General features: G+C 43.4%; 1 protein-coding gene across 1 annotated transcript in view; it reads left to right on the forward strand.

Annotated features, from left to right (window-relative positions):
• The first annotated feature begins 2,828 nt into the window (after positions 1 to 2,828).
• LOC147666319 (gastric inhibitory polypeptide-like) overlaps positions 2,829 to 14,826 on the forward strand; it is a 96,547-nt gene continuing 84,549 nt past the window's right edge. Inside the window, exons 1-2 of the mRNA XM_086949138.1 lie at positions 2,829 to 2,874; positions 13,154 to 13,284. Of these exons, the coding sequence (XP_086805264.1) occupies positions 13,205 to 13,284 (80 nt within the window). The 5' untranslated portion in view covers positions 2,829 to 2,874; positions 13,154 to 13,204. The remainder of the gene's footprint in view (positions 2,875 to 13,153; positions 13,285 to 14,826) is intronic.

The following is a 14,826-nucleotide window of genomic DNA, read 5'->3' on the forward strand; positions in this document are numbered from 1 at the left end:
GAGGAAAGGCGGAAAGGAGGCACCCGGAACTGGAAGAGCCAAGAACCAACCACAAATCGGAGAAACCGCAGAGCTGCAGGATGGATCGGGGCGTGAAGAGAAGCAGCCAACAGGGCCACGAACAACAAAAGCACCAACACATATGGAAGGTGGAGGACGAAGAGAACGATCCCCACCAGAACCAAAACAGGGAGCAGACCTGAAGTATTGTACCCGGAGACCAGGAAGAGGAGTGAATAAAAACTCACGCTCTCACCAGAGGAGCCCAACATCTCCTGCTAGGACATCAGTAGACTGCGAATGCAGAAAAAAAATAACAGGAAGTTACTCTGCCGCACTTCCCCGTTTATTGTCACATGATGGTGACGCCATATTGGGAGAGGGGCAAAAAGCTCTGCTAGGTATTAGGTTTCTGTGGAGCAGACTAGCTGCTCACTGTTAAGAAATGGGACGGGGAGCCAGGACGAGGAGGTAATGGTTGGAGGGCCTTCTCCCTCTCTCTCCCCTAAGACTAAGACATATCCTGCAGGTATTCCGCTGGCTGCATTGGTGGGGGCTACACCTTCTTGATATAATCAAAAAGGAACACCTCTTAATGCCTGTGAGATTGCGATATGAACACTGAACTGAGGTCTTCACATGTTAAAGATTTCTTCTGTGTTTACACTTTAGTACTTATACTATTATTTGCTGTGCTCTGTAAAGTTCTCTGGTGCTCTAAAGCTGGGTGTGAGCTATTTAAAAATATTAAATAAATAAATGAAATAATTAAGGTAGTTCTTGGTGCAAACACACATTACCACTTTATTATGAAGGCGGATTTTTGAGAGGTGGTAATGTGTGGCAAGAAAATGTATGTTTATTAGTTGTGTTGTATTTTGTTGTGGAGGTAATGTGTTCTGCTGTTTTTTGTACTGTTCCATCTTAAATAAACACTTTGAATGCTGAAGCCCCATTTCTCAGTTCAAGCAGTCAAACTAGGGAATTCCCTCCCTAATAAGATTAGAGCAACTGAGAATAATTTACAGTTCAGATGAAGGATTAAGACCATGCTCATCTCAATGTGATTCATCAGAGGATCTATATGCTTTAGTTCACAAAAAAGAGTGTCATCATAAATTCTGACCTCTAAGCCTACAGACTGGAGAGCCCCTGCAGGATCCTCTATTGGAGAACCAAATCAACACAATCCCTTTTCACACATCTCCTTACTAATGTCAGAGGAAAACCAGATCCATCTACAAACATACCACACATGCGTCTGTGATAAATACCTAACAGAATGATCGATTCAAATTGGGAAGATGGATCACAAGCTCTTCTTCAGTGTAACTATTCTTTACAACCAAACAATATCTAACTCCCTCATTCTAATCATCGCACCTAAAATGAAGAAAATACATGAAACAGTTTCCTGAGAACTAAACCTAATCCCAATAAACAACAATAACTAAATACCACTGGATTAACCACAAACTTGGGGTTGTGGAGTAGCTTGCTACCCATCATAATGCGCTTCAGCGCCTCATCAGGGGCAGTTAGTACTATAAATGCAATTACAATACTGCACAATATATATTTACAGAGAGTGAAAGGTATGGAATTTGGTATTACAAACTCACATAAAGTGTAAGTGCTGACAGGTGAGAAAAGGAGAGAGGTGTTGAAGAAAACAGACTAGCTATCACCAAAGAGAATAATTGACGTGGCAGAATCAAAGATCCACCAAAAAATAAATGATTTAAGAGAGTACACATTCATTAAGGTTTCAGACACCTGAGGGTCAAGGATCACAGGGACATTCGTAGCATAATAGGAAAAGGCCTTTGGTTTATGGTTTACAACATGTTACAACATGTTAAGAACAAAAACCTCATGAATGTATAAAGAAAAAAAAGACTGCAGGGTTTAAGAATGTGGTCTGAAATAATACTGCTGCGGTTAGAATTTGTTATCAGTAAGTGATGAGGAGGCCCTGCCAAAATTTCTGCTACGCTGGAATAATCTTGCATAATTTCCAGACTTGCGTGGATTTCACTTTACGTTATTTACGAGAAATGTCCGTAATGACACAATTATGCCAGGTCATGTAATCAGGCCACAGTTTTGGGAAGAAGCCTACCGCAAGAGCAATGAGAATAGGCAGCATGTAAGCAGCTGCGATCCTGATTATGTGTGGTTTAGCACTTTTTTTGCACAAATTGCCTCCTTGCATCCAAAGACAAACTATAGTGCAAATCTTGCCTATTCTCATATAATTCTGTGTATTTTTCATGAAGTTTCGTGTAATTAGACATGAGGAAATACGCGTACACATCCTAAAGAGAGTCAGGAGGAGAGTACATAGGGTAATGGGGTGGAAGTTGGTAAACCAGTGTAAAGGAACATTTCTCATCTATAAACCAATAAATCAGTGTCTAATGTATTCTGAAAGTAGCTCACCAAATTAAACGGCATTTCAATGAGCAGAAAAATATAGCCATATGGAATAGCGCACCATTTTTAAAATCAGAAGGCCCAATGTCCAGGCCACTCCTGATAATATCCACTTAACTACAGAAATTAATGAATTCTACTGTGACAGGTCGTTTGCATCTGACCACAATTTACTTCCGACTCTTATCAGATGGTAAATGTGTGATACAGAAAGGTCAATTACCCTTCATGTGCACACAGGGATATGCCTCCCACAGCTTGGTGGGTTAATGGCTAATGACGCCGCTAATAATTATTGTGAACGGTTTGGACATGACAATTTGTATCGTGTCCTGCTGATAAAGAAAGCCCGAAAGAGTATAAAAGACCATCCCTTGAGCACCATTGTTTCCAGGAGCCTACCTGATTCTCTCGGACTTACCTGGCCCAGTCTACAAGGTAAGGCCAAATAAAATCTCTGCTATTATAATCTCATATTATGAATGAAAACATTTGTTTTTGAGTGATCTTTCACAAAAATACATAACAAAACCTAAAAGCTATGTTTAAGCAATGATGACTAGGTATTTTTTATAGAAACTACTGATCAATGACCATACCAGAAAATCATGTCACTCCAGGAGAGAATCGGGGCGTTACAGCCTGTACAATAGTCCAGTGGGGTAATGTACCAGCTGTAAAAATATATATGTGAAACCTATATTTCGCTGGCTCAGATCTCATCCAGGCCAATTCCGTTTTTGAACTGTCAAGACTAAGAGCCTGATTTAGAGTTGGCAGACTGGTACTTAGTATTAAACTTGGCGGCTAGCCGTCTACCTGATTACAAGGGCCATGCTTCACTTTTGTGACAGAGTAACCCATCCGTCAAACTCTAGATCAGGCCCCTAATGCAATGAGAACTCTTGAGTTGGGCAATACCATCTGATTTTGTCAATTTCCAAAGGAAGCTATTTTTTAGTCAGTTCTGCTAAGGTGGTAGGTGCAAAACCGTAGTTATTTTACTATTCAAATTATATACCACCTCGAACTCTCGTGAGTTTCCATGGAAGCACAATTCGAATAGCACAAGACCTCCTAAATATCAGCTAGATAAATTATTTCCCAAGAGAATGATTCGATATTTTTCTGCACTTTGTCCTTAGTTTCCTCAAGTACATAATTATTACTAGTAGCACATTCTCTAGATTTGCAGCAGTAAATACCGGGTTTCCAAGACTAGTCATTAACATGAAATTTAGGGCCAGGTCACAAACGCTACGATCCTCAACCTCGGACTGTTTGAGACCACAAAAAAGTTATTTTGAATGCACTGAACCGATCTGAGGAGTCCGTATAGATTTGTCAGCTTCTAAACTGGGTTTACAAATGCATACCAAATCACAATTTGGAAGGGGCATGTCGTGCGTGTCCCAACCAAATTGTTATTCAGATCCCAACACATCAATAGTTTGTGACCGGAATTCCGGTTGTAAACCATTGGTAAGTTATCATCTCTCAAGTTGGGGTGGTAACTCATTCTCTAAAGGCAAAGTGTTCCCTTTGCATCCTTTCCCCTTGCAAATTGAGGTATAAGCTTCAGTGGGATGAGGAGGTGGTCCAAGGGAATTTTTACAAACATTGAAACTTAAAAAAAAATGCTTAAAAAAGTATTGATTTCTTGCAAGCAGTTACATAGATTCAGACCCGTATAGGCCACAATCCTTGTGACTTTATCATATATCAATGGGTCGGAATTGCGACCTGCCTAATTAATAGTCAATTAGCAGGTCAGTTTGCGACCCTCTACAAGTTTCTATTTACAAACAGACCCATTCATATATTGGTCCACAAAGAAGGACACTGGTCACAAAAAGAAAAGTCACAATTTGTCCCACTGAGCCATCTGTCCAGTACACGAGCCTCTTCAGGAACATATGCAAACTGACAGACGGGGCTTTATGGTCAGAGATGACAACGTCTGTACAGAGGAACCAGGTGCCAATCTCCGCATTTTCATTGGATTTACAGTATGTCAGAGAGCGATAAAATAGGGATCATTAAGTTTGGTAACAAGATCCCTTCTTATTTACACATGCAAGAAGGCAATTCAGATGCGTGGCGATGGTGAAAGCATTAGCAAGTGTCCTGAACAGTGAGTCCCACCACCACCCATTACATTTTACATACCCCTCTCAGCCCCACTGTGAAAGATCAATGGATAAGCTAATCATTCTACAGACACACCCCTGCTCTGATGACTTCCACAATAGTCCTGGTGACAAGAGCTCCTGCGATTAATTCCATGCTTTGCTGCCGTTGTATCAGTTGAGGGATGAAGGGAGCGCTGCCTGGGTTAGTCAGGTTCCCACGAGTACCAGTACTCTCTTCATTCTATAACAAGCATTTACAATGCAATGGTTTCGCCTTTGGAAAGGTTAGAGCTATTGGCATTGTAAATGACAAAATTTGTTTTTATGTGTTGGTTTTGAAAACAGATAAATAAATGGCATTGTCATTTACATTGCCATTAGCTTAATCTCTAGCAGTCACTTTGCAGTCACTCTGCACTCCCTAGTCACTCTGCACTCCCTAGCACTCCCTAGTCACTCTGCACTCCCTAGCACTCCCTAGTCACTCTGCAGTCCCTAGCACTCCCTAGTCACTCTGCAGTCCCTAGCACTCCCTAGTCACTCTGCAGTCCCTAGCACTCCCTAGTCACTCTGCACTCTCTCTACTCTGCACTCTCTCTACTCTGCACTCTCTCTACTCTGCACTCTCTCTACTCTGCACTCTCTCTACTCTGCACTCTCTCTAATCTGCACTCTCTCTACTCTACCAATAGCACTTTCCCACCTCTCAAAGACCAGCAACCCTACTCTACTAAAAGTCTAACAGAGTAGCAGTCACAATATCACAAGCACTCACAGACAAGCACCACACACTACCAGCAGCGCTAACAACCCTCCGAGAGTAGCAGTCACACCCCTCACAGACTAGCACCAAACACTACCAGCAGCGCTAATAACCCTCAGAGAGTAGCACTCACACCCCTCACAGACTAGCACCACACAGTACCAGCAGCGCTAACCCTCCGAGAGTAGCAGTCACACTATCACAAGCACTCACACCCCTCACAGACTAGCACCACACACTACCAGAAGCGCAAACCACCCTCCGAGAGTAGCAGTCACACTATCACAAGCACTCACACCCCTCACAGACTAGCACCACACACTACCAGCAGCGCTAACAGCCCTCCGAGAGTAGCAGTCACACTATCACAAGCACTCACACCCCTCACAGACTAGCACCACACACTACCAGCAGCGCAAACCACCCTCCGAGAGTAGCAGTCACACTATCACAAGCACTCACACCCCTCACAGACTAGCACCACACACTACCAGCAGCGCTAACAGCCCTCCGAGAGTAGCAGTCACACTATCACAAGCACTCACACCCCTCACAGACTAGCACCACACACTACCAGCAGCGCTAACAGCCCTCCGAGAGTAGCAGTCACACTATCACAAGCACTCACACCCCTCACAGACTAGCACCACACACTACCAGCAGCGCTAACAGCCCTCCGAGAGTAGCAGTCACGCCCCTCACAGACTAGCACAACACACTACCAGCAGGGCTAACAACCCTCCGAATGTTGTAGTCACATGCAACTAAAAGCCCCCCCATCCACCACAGACTAGCAGTCACACACAACTGGAAGCATATTCACTCCCCTCATCGGCTAGCATCCACACGCTACCCGGAGTACTTTTACACATTAGCAGTCACACATTACCTTCACACTCCACACAGATTAGTAATAACACTACCGGCAACACTCACACCCATCACTACTGAAGCACACCAAGTAGGAAACACACTTTTCTAATATAAATAGAGGTGCATAGTACAAATTCGCTTAATAAAGCAAACCTATTTTAATGAGGCAACCAAGCACTCTAGCACTCACAAAAACAATGAAATGCCTGTATTGGCAGAATGTTAGTAACGTTTTCTATAAATGGTGGACATTCTTAAAATAGTGAGGCCTACTGGCTTTGTCTATGCTTCTTATTGTTGAAGTCCGGTTGTATTCATCCTCGCTTCTGCGTATGTCACTCTAGTTCCAGTGGTGCTGCTTTTACACGCAGGAGGTATTAGCGCTTCGGAGGTGGTGATTCCGGGCTGTACTGACAGAAAGAAGCACCACGCTGGGATTGGAGGATGGAATGGCACGTCACTCTGAGCAGCATCTTTTCCATGTTAACACCTCGCGTTGCTTACTTCATTCTTAGATGGGGAACTAAAGCACTCCAGGAATCCCTGACAGAACATGCGCAAGCACAGGCAACAAGCACTGGTAAAGCGAATAGGTGTGGATTTCTCAACGTTTTCAAATACATGTGCAGCACTGCAAACTTGGGAAATGATTAAAACAAAGAGCACAGAGGTACGGGGCACAGAACGAAGTAAGTTGCAAACAGAGACTCCACAATAGTCTGTGTACATCTGTCCAAACCGACATTCGCACGGTAAAGCCAGACCAGTGCTCGTTTTATACCCGAAAGAGCAGCAGGGACGATAAACACAGGATCCATCCGATGTCGCATGTACCACCAATAGAGTCTATAATGACGGCAGTAATTTAAGCACAGCCACGGCCACAGAGAGCTACTCTGCAGAAGGTTAGCGCTTTGGGTCATAAGCAAATGCAAATGCGTTACCAAGTACACTGCACCCGAGCGCTCACGGCTGCCTGTCCCACAGGCTGCGCTTCATTGCGGTCCGACATAACTCAGGGCACGCGCAATTATAATTTTGCACATTTCATTAAAACGCCATCTCCATAAACAAAATAAATAGCATGTATATACGCTTACCACCCTTGAGGAGGCGTTGTAATAATTTAAATATCACTATTTCTTTTAAAGCACTATGGCTATGGAAGGCTTAACTCTAACAAAAGGTAACATTGTTTTAGTGTGTAGTGTACAAAAGTGTGAATCTTCTGCCTCAATCAGGAGGGTTTGCAAGTATACTTGAAATGTGCTCAAATGTACTCATGATACACCTGCTAAACGTATATGTAAGGGCTTAAGATCTGATATCACTTCTTGTGATGCCAGTTCATGTGATGTCACGTGATGCGATGTCACGTGCCGTGATGTCACACGCTGCGATGCCACGCGCTGCGATGCCACTTACATACTGATTAACTAGGCAAGTCCCCCCACTTCTTTTTTAGGACTTGTGCCCTGCTTAGATTGACAAAAGGCTCCTGCTTGCTCACTTCATGTGAAATTTCTAAGGCTGCAACTGGTTTCCTTGCATACACTTCCGTGCCTCCTGGGAAACCCACGTTCCCATCTCTAGCGACGGCTGCTGGGAGCTGATGGCAATTTGCTCATAAAAGTTTTCTTTTAAATCCGTTATATCAGCACACAGTAGTATGTTCCTTTGGGTACTGCATAATCTCGCTGACAAATCAAATGCCTGGAAGTCTGGATGAGTGCGTTCACGTGTTTATGCAAAGTTACAATTACTTTTCTCATAACATTTGGAGGTGACTAAATGAAAGCATATTGGCGTTCTTATTGAGTATAGTAATGTGTCAGACGCAAAACGATGACAATTACTCGTTCTACAATGTATAAGGAGTGCTTGATGAAGTTCGGAGCTGCTGATACAAGTCATCACCAGAGATGGACTGTAACCGAAAAGAGGGATGGGCACAAAATTTAACAAGCACTGGCAAAGCCAACAGTTCTTTACCACGCAAGATCTACTCAGTTTGTCAAATTTTTTTGGCCATGTTGCATAGCAGCGTAGCTGCTGTGTAGCATGGCTGAAGGTTAAAAAGAAAGTGCTATAACGCGGCCAACGCTGGCCACGCCATAGCACTTTTTTTTCTTACTTTCAACCATGTACACCATGGCTAAAAACACTGGCAAAGCCAATAAATCTGGCATGGGCAAGGCCTATTGGCTTTGCCAATGTTTGCTTTTCAGTGCAATTACAGTGCGGGTACAGTGGCAGTGTCTTCTACAACAAGGGCCCAAAACTCTGAAGGCCATAACAGAGATGTATGTTACCTGACTTCTGATTCCCCCCCTAATGTGAAATATCCATTGCCTGTGGTAACACTACACATTTCTGAACATACTACTTCCACTTATGTAAAGGCAATCCCTTTTCAAACTCCGCTTTCTACATTTTAAATACTGTACTGGACAATTTTAATATGAATCACATTGCGTTCCTGGAAAAGTAAATCCAAGGTAAACTCTTGTGCAATAGCCGGTGGCTCACCCTAGCCAATCGGTGGGTTATGAAATGTAAAATAATTAGGTAAAGCAGAGAAGGTTAGATGGACGGTTTAGTTTTTATTTCCTTTTACAAGCTGTCTTTAGTATCTCTTTTTTGTGAACTTGCATCCTAAATCCAAAACACAAAATCAATAAATTGGTAAGATGAACCCTGATCAATTATAAACTCTCTACTAGCAAGATGCAATTCATTGCAGTCTGCATCAGCCAAACCTGAATTTCTGGCTTGTTACTAACAGAACATTGTGCAATGATATAATTATGACTGGATCGCCCATAATTGTTTTATACCTACACTGAAGCCCTACAAGCTGGATGAGAAATTATGGGACAAAATGCCTTGCCATGTGACTGTGATTCTGACCAAATTTATCTCCTTATACAATACTTATAAGAAGTTCATTAAAACTGCTAATGCTCTTTTTTAATTAGTTGAATATCTGTCCTCTTTAACAGACGTATAGAGTTGTTCCCCATTATCAATAATTGCCTAGGTGCTAACCCTCTTCTTTCCATTTCTATGGCTCCAAAAAACAAAATCAATGTTTAGGTTTCAGAAAAGATTCAGAACTATATTGGCATGCCTGAAAAATATCCAAACGTTTTTGAATTTACTTATAGCATGCCAGTTAGATTTGCACCTTCCTGATCTAACTTTTGTCTGCTGAATTGCACTAAATTATTTCTCAGTGGGCTCATGACCAAGCTGCATCACAATGTTTCAGGTAATTTCGTGAACTTGGATCCGCTTGTTTTTCCGGAAATTCTTTTTTTCAGGTAGGCAACGCATATCAGACCCTCTTCTGTTGTCATGTTGGTCCCATGCCGTTTCACCTTTCATGGAGCCTGGTGTATATGACGCAGGCCTAAGGCATCTTTATCCATTGGTATGGCATGATACCCAATTGTGTCATAGGTCCCATGGCTGGCTGACTTTCACAAGCTGGGGGTCTGTATTAGTGCCATAGAAGACTGGATGTATTGTTTGCTCTTAGGGCGGTATTTCTTATTTTAGATGACAATTTTATGTTGTACTGTGTCTTTTATGATTGGAATTATCGAATAAAGACTAACTGACTGACTGACTGACTGGATGCCACATGTTGGGACGTACAAGTCCTCCAGTGGTAATGGATGTGCACCCCTGCCCTGAGTGCCCCAACTGTACTTATGTCTGGATCCCTGATGCTGATCTTTGTTGCCATAGTCAAGCACAGATCATGCCTGTGTGCAATGACATAGGCCTGTCTTGTGGATTGAGGTCTTGTTGGACCGGAAAGGACGCTCAAAGAGCTACCTTAATTTTGGTGAGAGCTTACTGCCTTTGCCGTGATTTAAGCAGGAGTTAAGTAGCATGAGTCCAGTGGTGGCAGCATATTGTCGTAGCTTTCAGTAAGAGTGAACAGGTCCTTTTTACCCGTGTCAGTGGAGTGAGGCTTACAGGCTCACTCACTTAAAGTTCCACTGTTGTGTGTTAAACTCACCCTTCCCCTACGTCAGTGTGGTGTACATCTAGTGGGCGTATGTGTGCCTGTGAATAGTACAATACAGGGGTAATGCAGTACTGTGCCATGTATGTATATTATACGCATTTGCTTGGAGTATGCGTGCTGAGGAGTGGCACAGTATATGAAATATGTAGCGCTGTGCAGTGTGTGCATGTTGTATGCACGTGCTGGAGTATGTGTGCCTGTGGATGGTACACTACAGGGATAATAAGTACTGTGCAGTGCAATCATGTTTTATGCGTGTGCTGAATGTGAGTACACCTGTGAGTGGTACAATACATGAAAGTTGTAGTCCTGTGTAGGCAAGTATGTTATATGCATGTGCTGGGTGTAGGTGTATGTGTGCCTATGAGTGCCTCAGTACATGGCCAACTCCAGGTTCCAGTTTGGGAAACCCAGGGCTGCATGGTGAAACATGAGGAGAAGAGGTAAAGGAATCCCTCCAGACAGATTAGTGTATTGCTGCATACCTGTAAACTGGGTAGAACATACAAGAGAGATGGATAGCCATGTTCCCCAGTACACTTCAAAGGCTGCTCTTGGTTCAGACAGAGGTCACAAGGAAGGAGCCAGGGTGCATCTTGGGAAGGGGATGAAGCTTATAAGAGAATCATAAAGAATAGGGCTGAGGTCCTGGGTTAACCCGTGAACTCCTAGCAACTCCCATGCCCTGTGTTGTGGTGCTATCAGATTTGGGGTCGCTCCCGCTGTGACAGGCTGCTTTCTAGATGAAGAGAGGTCAAAGGAATGAGCACTTCAAATTGAAGCAGACCCCCAAAATTAGCTTCAAAGACTCAGACTCTAAATTACATTTGGTGTCTGGAAATGGACTATAAGAAGGGGAGCTTAAGATCCCCAAAACTGTCCCGCAGCCAGTCAGGCTGTCCGAGAAGAAGCTCTGCAGGACATCTGCCGGTGACCAGGACTGGGGGTTAAGGCTTGCTAGTCTCCCAGCTGAGTGAGGGGACATTAAGAGCACCTGCCCTGGAGCCTGGAGCACCCTCGCCTGCCTGCTTGCCAAGAACAGTCTGCCCTGTGAGGAAAAGAAGAGCTTTGAAGACAGCAAGGTCCAGTAAGGGAATCCTGTCGGATGCATTTCTTCAGCGAGGTGTGAGGAGAGTGCTGTACCGAGTGGGCTGTAGCCCATGTACAAAGCAGGCAACCTTGTATGCCAGGTTCGACTTATATGAAGAGATGCAGCTCTGAGTAAGCTATAACCCTTGTGCAGTGGTGAGCCGGCAAACCCATATGCCAGGAGAGGCTGCTGTAAAGAAACCTGCTGTGCCGAACAGGTCGCATGCATGAGACGGTGACCCCGTATGTCAGCGGGGTCACTGGGACCAAGCAAAAAGTGTAACCTGGTCGGGTTCATCACTAGAGGAAAGAGACTGCTGTGGTAACTCCTATGGGCCTGCACATTGACAGAGGATCAGAGTAAGGACTTTGACACTACCACCCCCACCCACCGTGGGAAGGACCAAAAAACTTAACCAGCTTTGAGGAGTCATGAAGAAACTCCAGTCACTGTGACTGCACAACCGTGTGTGAGGAATCGGAGGTCCACTGAAGGCAGCCCGCCTGGGCCATGATTAAAGAACTTACCAGCGACGGCAGCTGCAGCTGCAGCTCCAGCGCCCCAGGGGAAGTGAGCTTAGGGACTCCAGTCGCTCCGATGCCGCAGGAGCACATAACACTGATTTTGAGGTAGTCTGCCCCAGGGAAACTTGCTTGCCACATAGTGCTTCAGCACTTGAACACTTTTGACTTTTAAACCGAGTCAGACTCCCGAGACTCTGACTAATAAGAGTTCAACTGAAAGTTGCCTATAGTGAAATACCTACCTGACTGTGGAAATTGTCTGTGAATGTCATGTTTCCCTTTCTGCTCACAGCTGTAAAATAAACACTTCTGTTTTTATAAAAGTATTTGACTGCACAATTATTTATTGCTGCTTCGTGTATTTAGAGTTGTGCGCCTGTGTTCACCCCCCTGTATCTACCTCTCCTCCTGAAAAAAACGTAAACTGCTCGACCCCCGCTACTACTGAGAGTCAAGTGCTGAATGAGTATGTGGCCCAATTGCTCAGGATCCATTGTAGGGTGGGCCCAGGGACATCAGAATTTGAAGGCCTCAGCATCCATAGCTGGGCCCAGTAACTCCTGCTTGATCCGTGGCTGTCTGAAAGGGGTTCTGACACACCATCATGCATTTAATCAGTGAAGAGCATTGGTGTAGGTTTGCACAATCTCAGAGCACAGTTAGGTACCCACTGGTAAACGGGTTCTGTACTCCAAGTGAGTCAGTGTTGGCTTCCTGAGTGTGGAAGGGGGGCCTAATCAGACCATGTTGATTCAGCTCAACACTGCCACACTATTGTAAAATATTTTATTTAAACAAATCAGAGTGATCCCTGAGCAACTTTAACACTGATTAGTATTCTATGGATTCTCCAGTATTCTTGAATTACTTTTGTAGTTAGTAATTCCTATTCATATGTATTTGTTGTTGCTATACACTTTGATATCTTGGTAAAATATGTACAGTACACTTTACTCTTGTGGTGGATTACACTGACAAACTTCAAAATAGTAACAGATTAACAAAGACCGAAATAAAATGATAACCACAGAACGTTTAGAGATTTGTCTACTGGAAATTACCTCTGTGAGGCTAGTGTGACTGTGGCAGCGTCAGTGGCAGAGTCGTACACTCCGGTGACATCACCAGCTTATCTTTGAACACTACAAATAGTTACTCTAATAAACAGCTAATCTGGCAGGGACAAGTTATGCTGAACCAAACAGCTACTCTAATGAACAGCTAGCCTGGCAGGGACACGTTATGGTGAACTTGCTGCCTGTAATGACCTACACTTGATTCTTCTACTTCATGTAGGTCTTCAGCTTACCCTTGTGACGCAATCTGAACAGCAGAACGAAAAGAAAAATGATGTCCTTTAAGGTTCTGCCCCTGATCTGTGCCTGCTTGAGCATCGCATTGTCTGAAATAGAAAGGAGCAACCCAAGGTAAGGTCCAAACTGGGAGAAATAAAATATTGCTATGTATTTCCTTGCTTTCTTTCACCATTATTTTGTAATGTTTACAACAAATATGAAATCCGTAAGGCTATTTATTTATCGATATTCAAGATTGTACTTAGCTTGAAAGCTGCGAGCCATTCAACTTCCTAAATATTCATTTGAAGGAACCATCAAGCAATATTATATACCATTGAATTGTTCTGGAAATCCTGAGCACATGAGAATTGCCTTGGTTTTCGCAAGGGTTCTGATGCCTAAGACGGCGTCATTGAATGGCTATAGACTGAGCTTAGGGTGCTTGTGCAGGTCCAGTGGGGCTGGTAGGAGGAGGACATCTGAGGTTGACTGGTGACAGGGAAGGACCTGCTCATGGTATCTTAGAGGCCCAATGCCAGAGGGAACCAGTGCACCAAGAAAAAGTGCCAATATGGCCTGTGTGAATGCCATGATCTTGCCCGGGTCAGAACTTGAAACTCAAGGTACACCGGAGAGAGGTGCAGCATTGGAGCGGGCACCAGGACCAAAGTTGGCTCTGCCACAGGGGTGACATGGACCAATTCTGACTCAGGGAAAATCTCTGTCCATTGAGGAGATGACAGGCATGAAGACCTAACCCTGGATTGGGAACTGCACAGAATCATCTTGCCTGGGTCGCTTCTTATGCTTCTTATGCTTCCTCTTCTCCACTGATTTCAAGGAAGGACAGGACCTGGATTCTGAACAAGACAGAGAGCGCGAACAACATAGAGTTCAACATTCATTCTCTTTTTTTTTAAATTCTTTTTATTGAAGGATTTTTATATATTTACCACCCTCTGGAACACAGAGGGGGCGTGGAACAAGTAAACAATACAACATAACCCAGGAATATTCATACAATACATCTCCATATAACAGACATAGAGTAAGGTAGAACTTATTCTTCAAAACAAAATATAACATCAGTCACGATTAAGATTAACTCAATATCCTAAAATTTATATATTGATTTTGATATCCTTTTATGCATTAAGTATACACTAGATAGTATCGATTATATACAATTTATATACAATTTATATACAAATGCAGTTTATATACATTTTCTATATACATCATCCTTCTTCCTTCCATTTCGTTATGGCCTCCCATATTTTCAAGCCAAGTTTCCTCGAATTTTTCCCCCTTCTTGAGTAGATTGCTCGTTCTAAATTATGTATACTCATCAGCCTGGCTAGCCATTGCTGAAATGATGGTACCGTTTGATCTAACCATGCAGATGCTATACATAGTCTATACACTGCCATAGCGATGAAGATACAATATTTCCCTGCTTCATCTTCATTACTACCATCTGTCCCTAGTAATATAATCGCAGGTGTTAAATTAGCAACTAATTTTAATGCCCTTTGTAAGAACATTTCAATTTCCTTAAGTAATATGACTAAGTTTGGACATGTTGCAAACATATGAATGGCATCCGCGTTTGCACTCGTACACCTGGGACAATGTATACCAGTTGTCGCTCCCCATTGTGCTAATTTAGCC

Source organism: Lissotriton vulgaris, unplaced genomic scaffold (assembly GCF_964263255.1).
Source record: "Lissotriton vulgaris unplaced genomic scaffold, aLisVul1.2 SCAFFOLD_3102, whole genome shotgun sequence".
Taxonomy (NCBI): Eukaryota; Metazoa; Chordata; class Amphibia; order Caudata; family Salamandridae; genus Lissotriton; species Lissotriton vulgaris.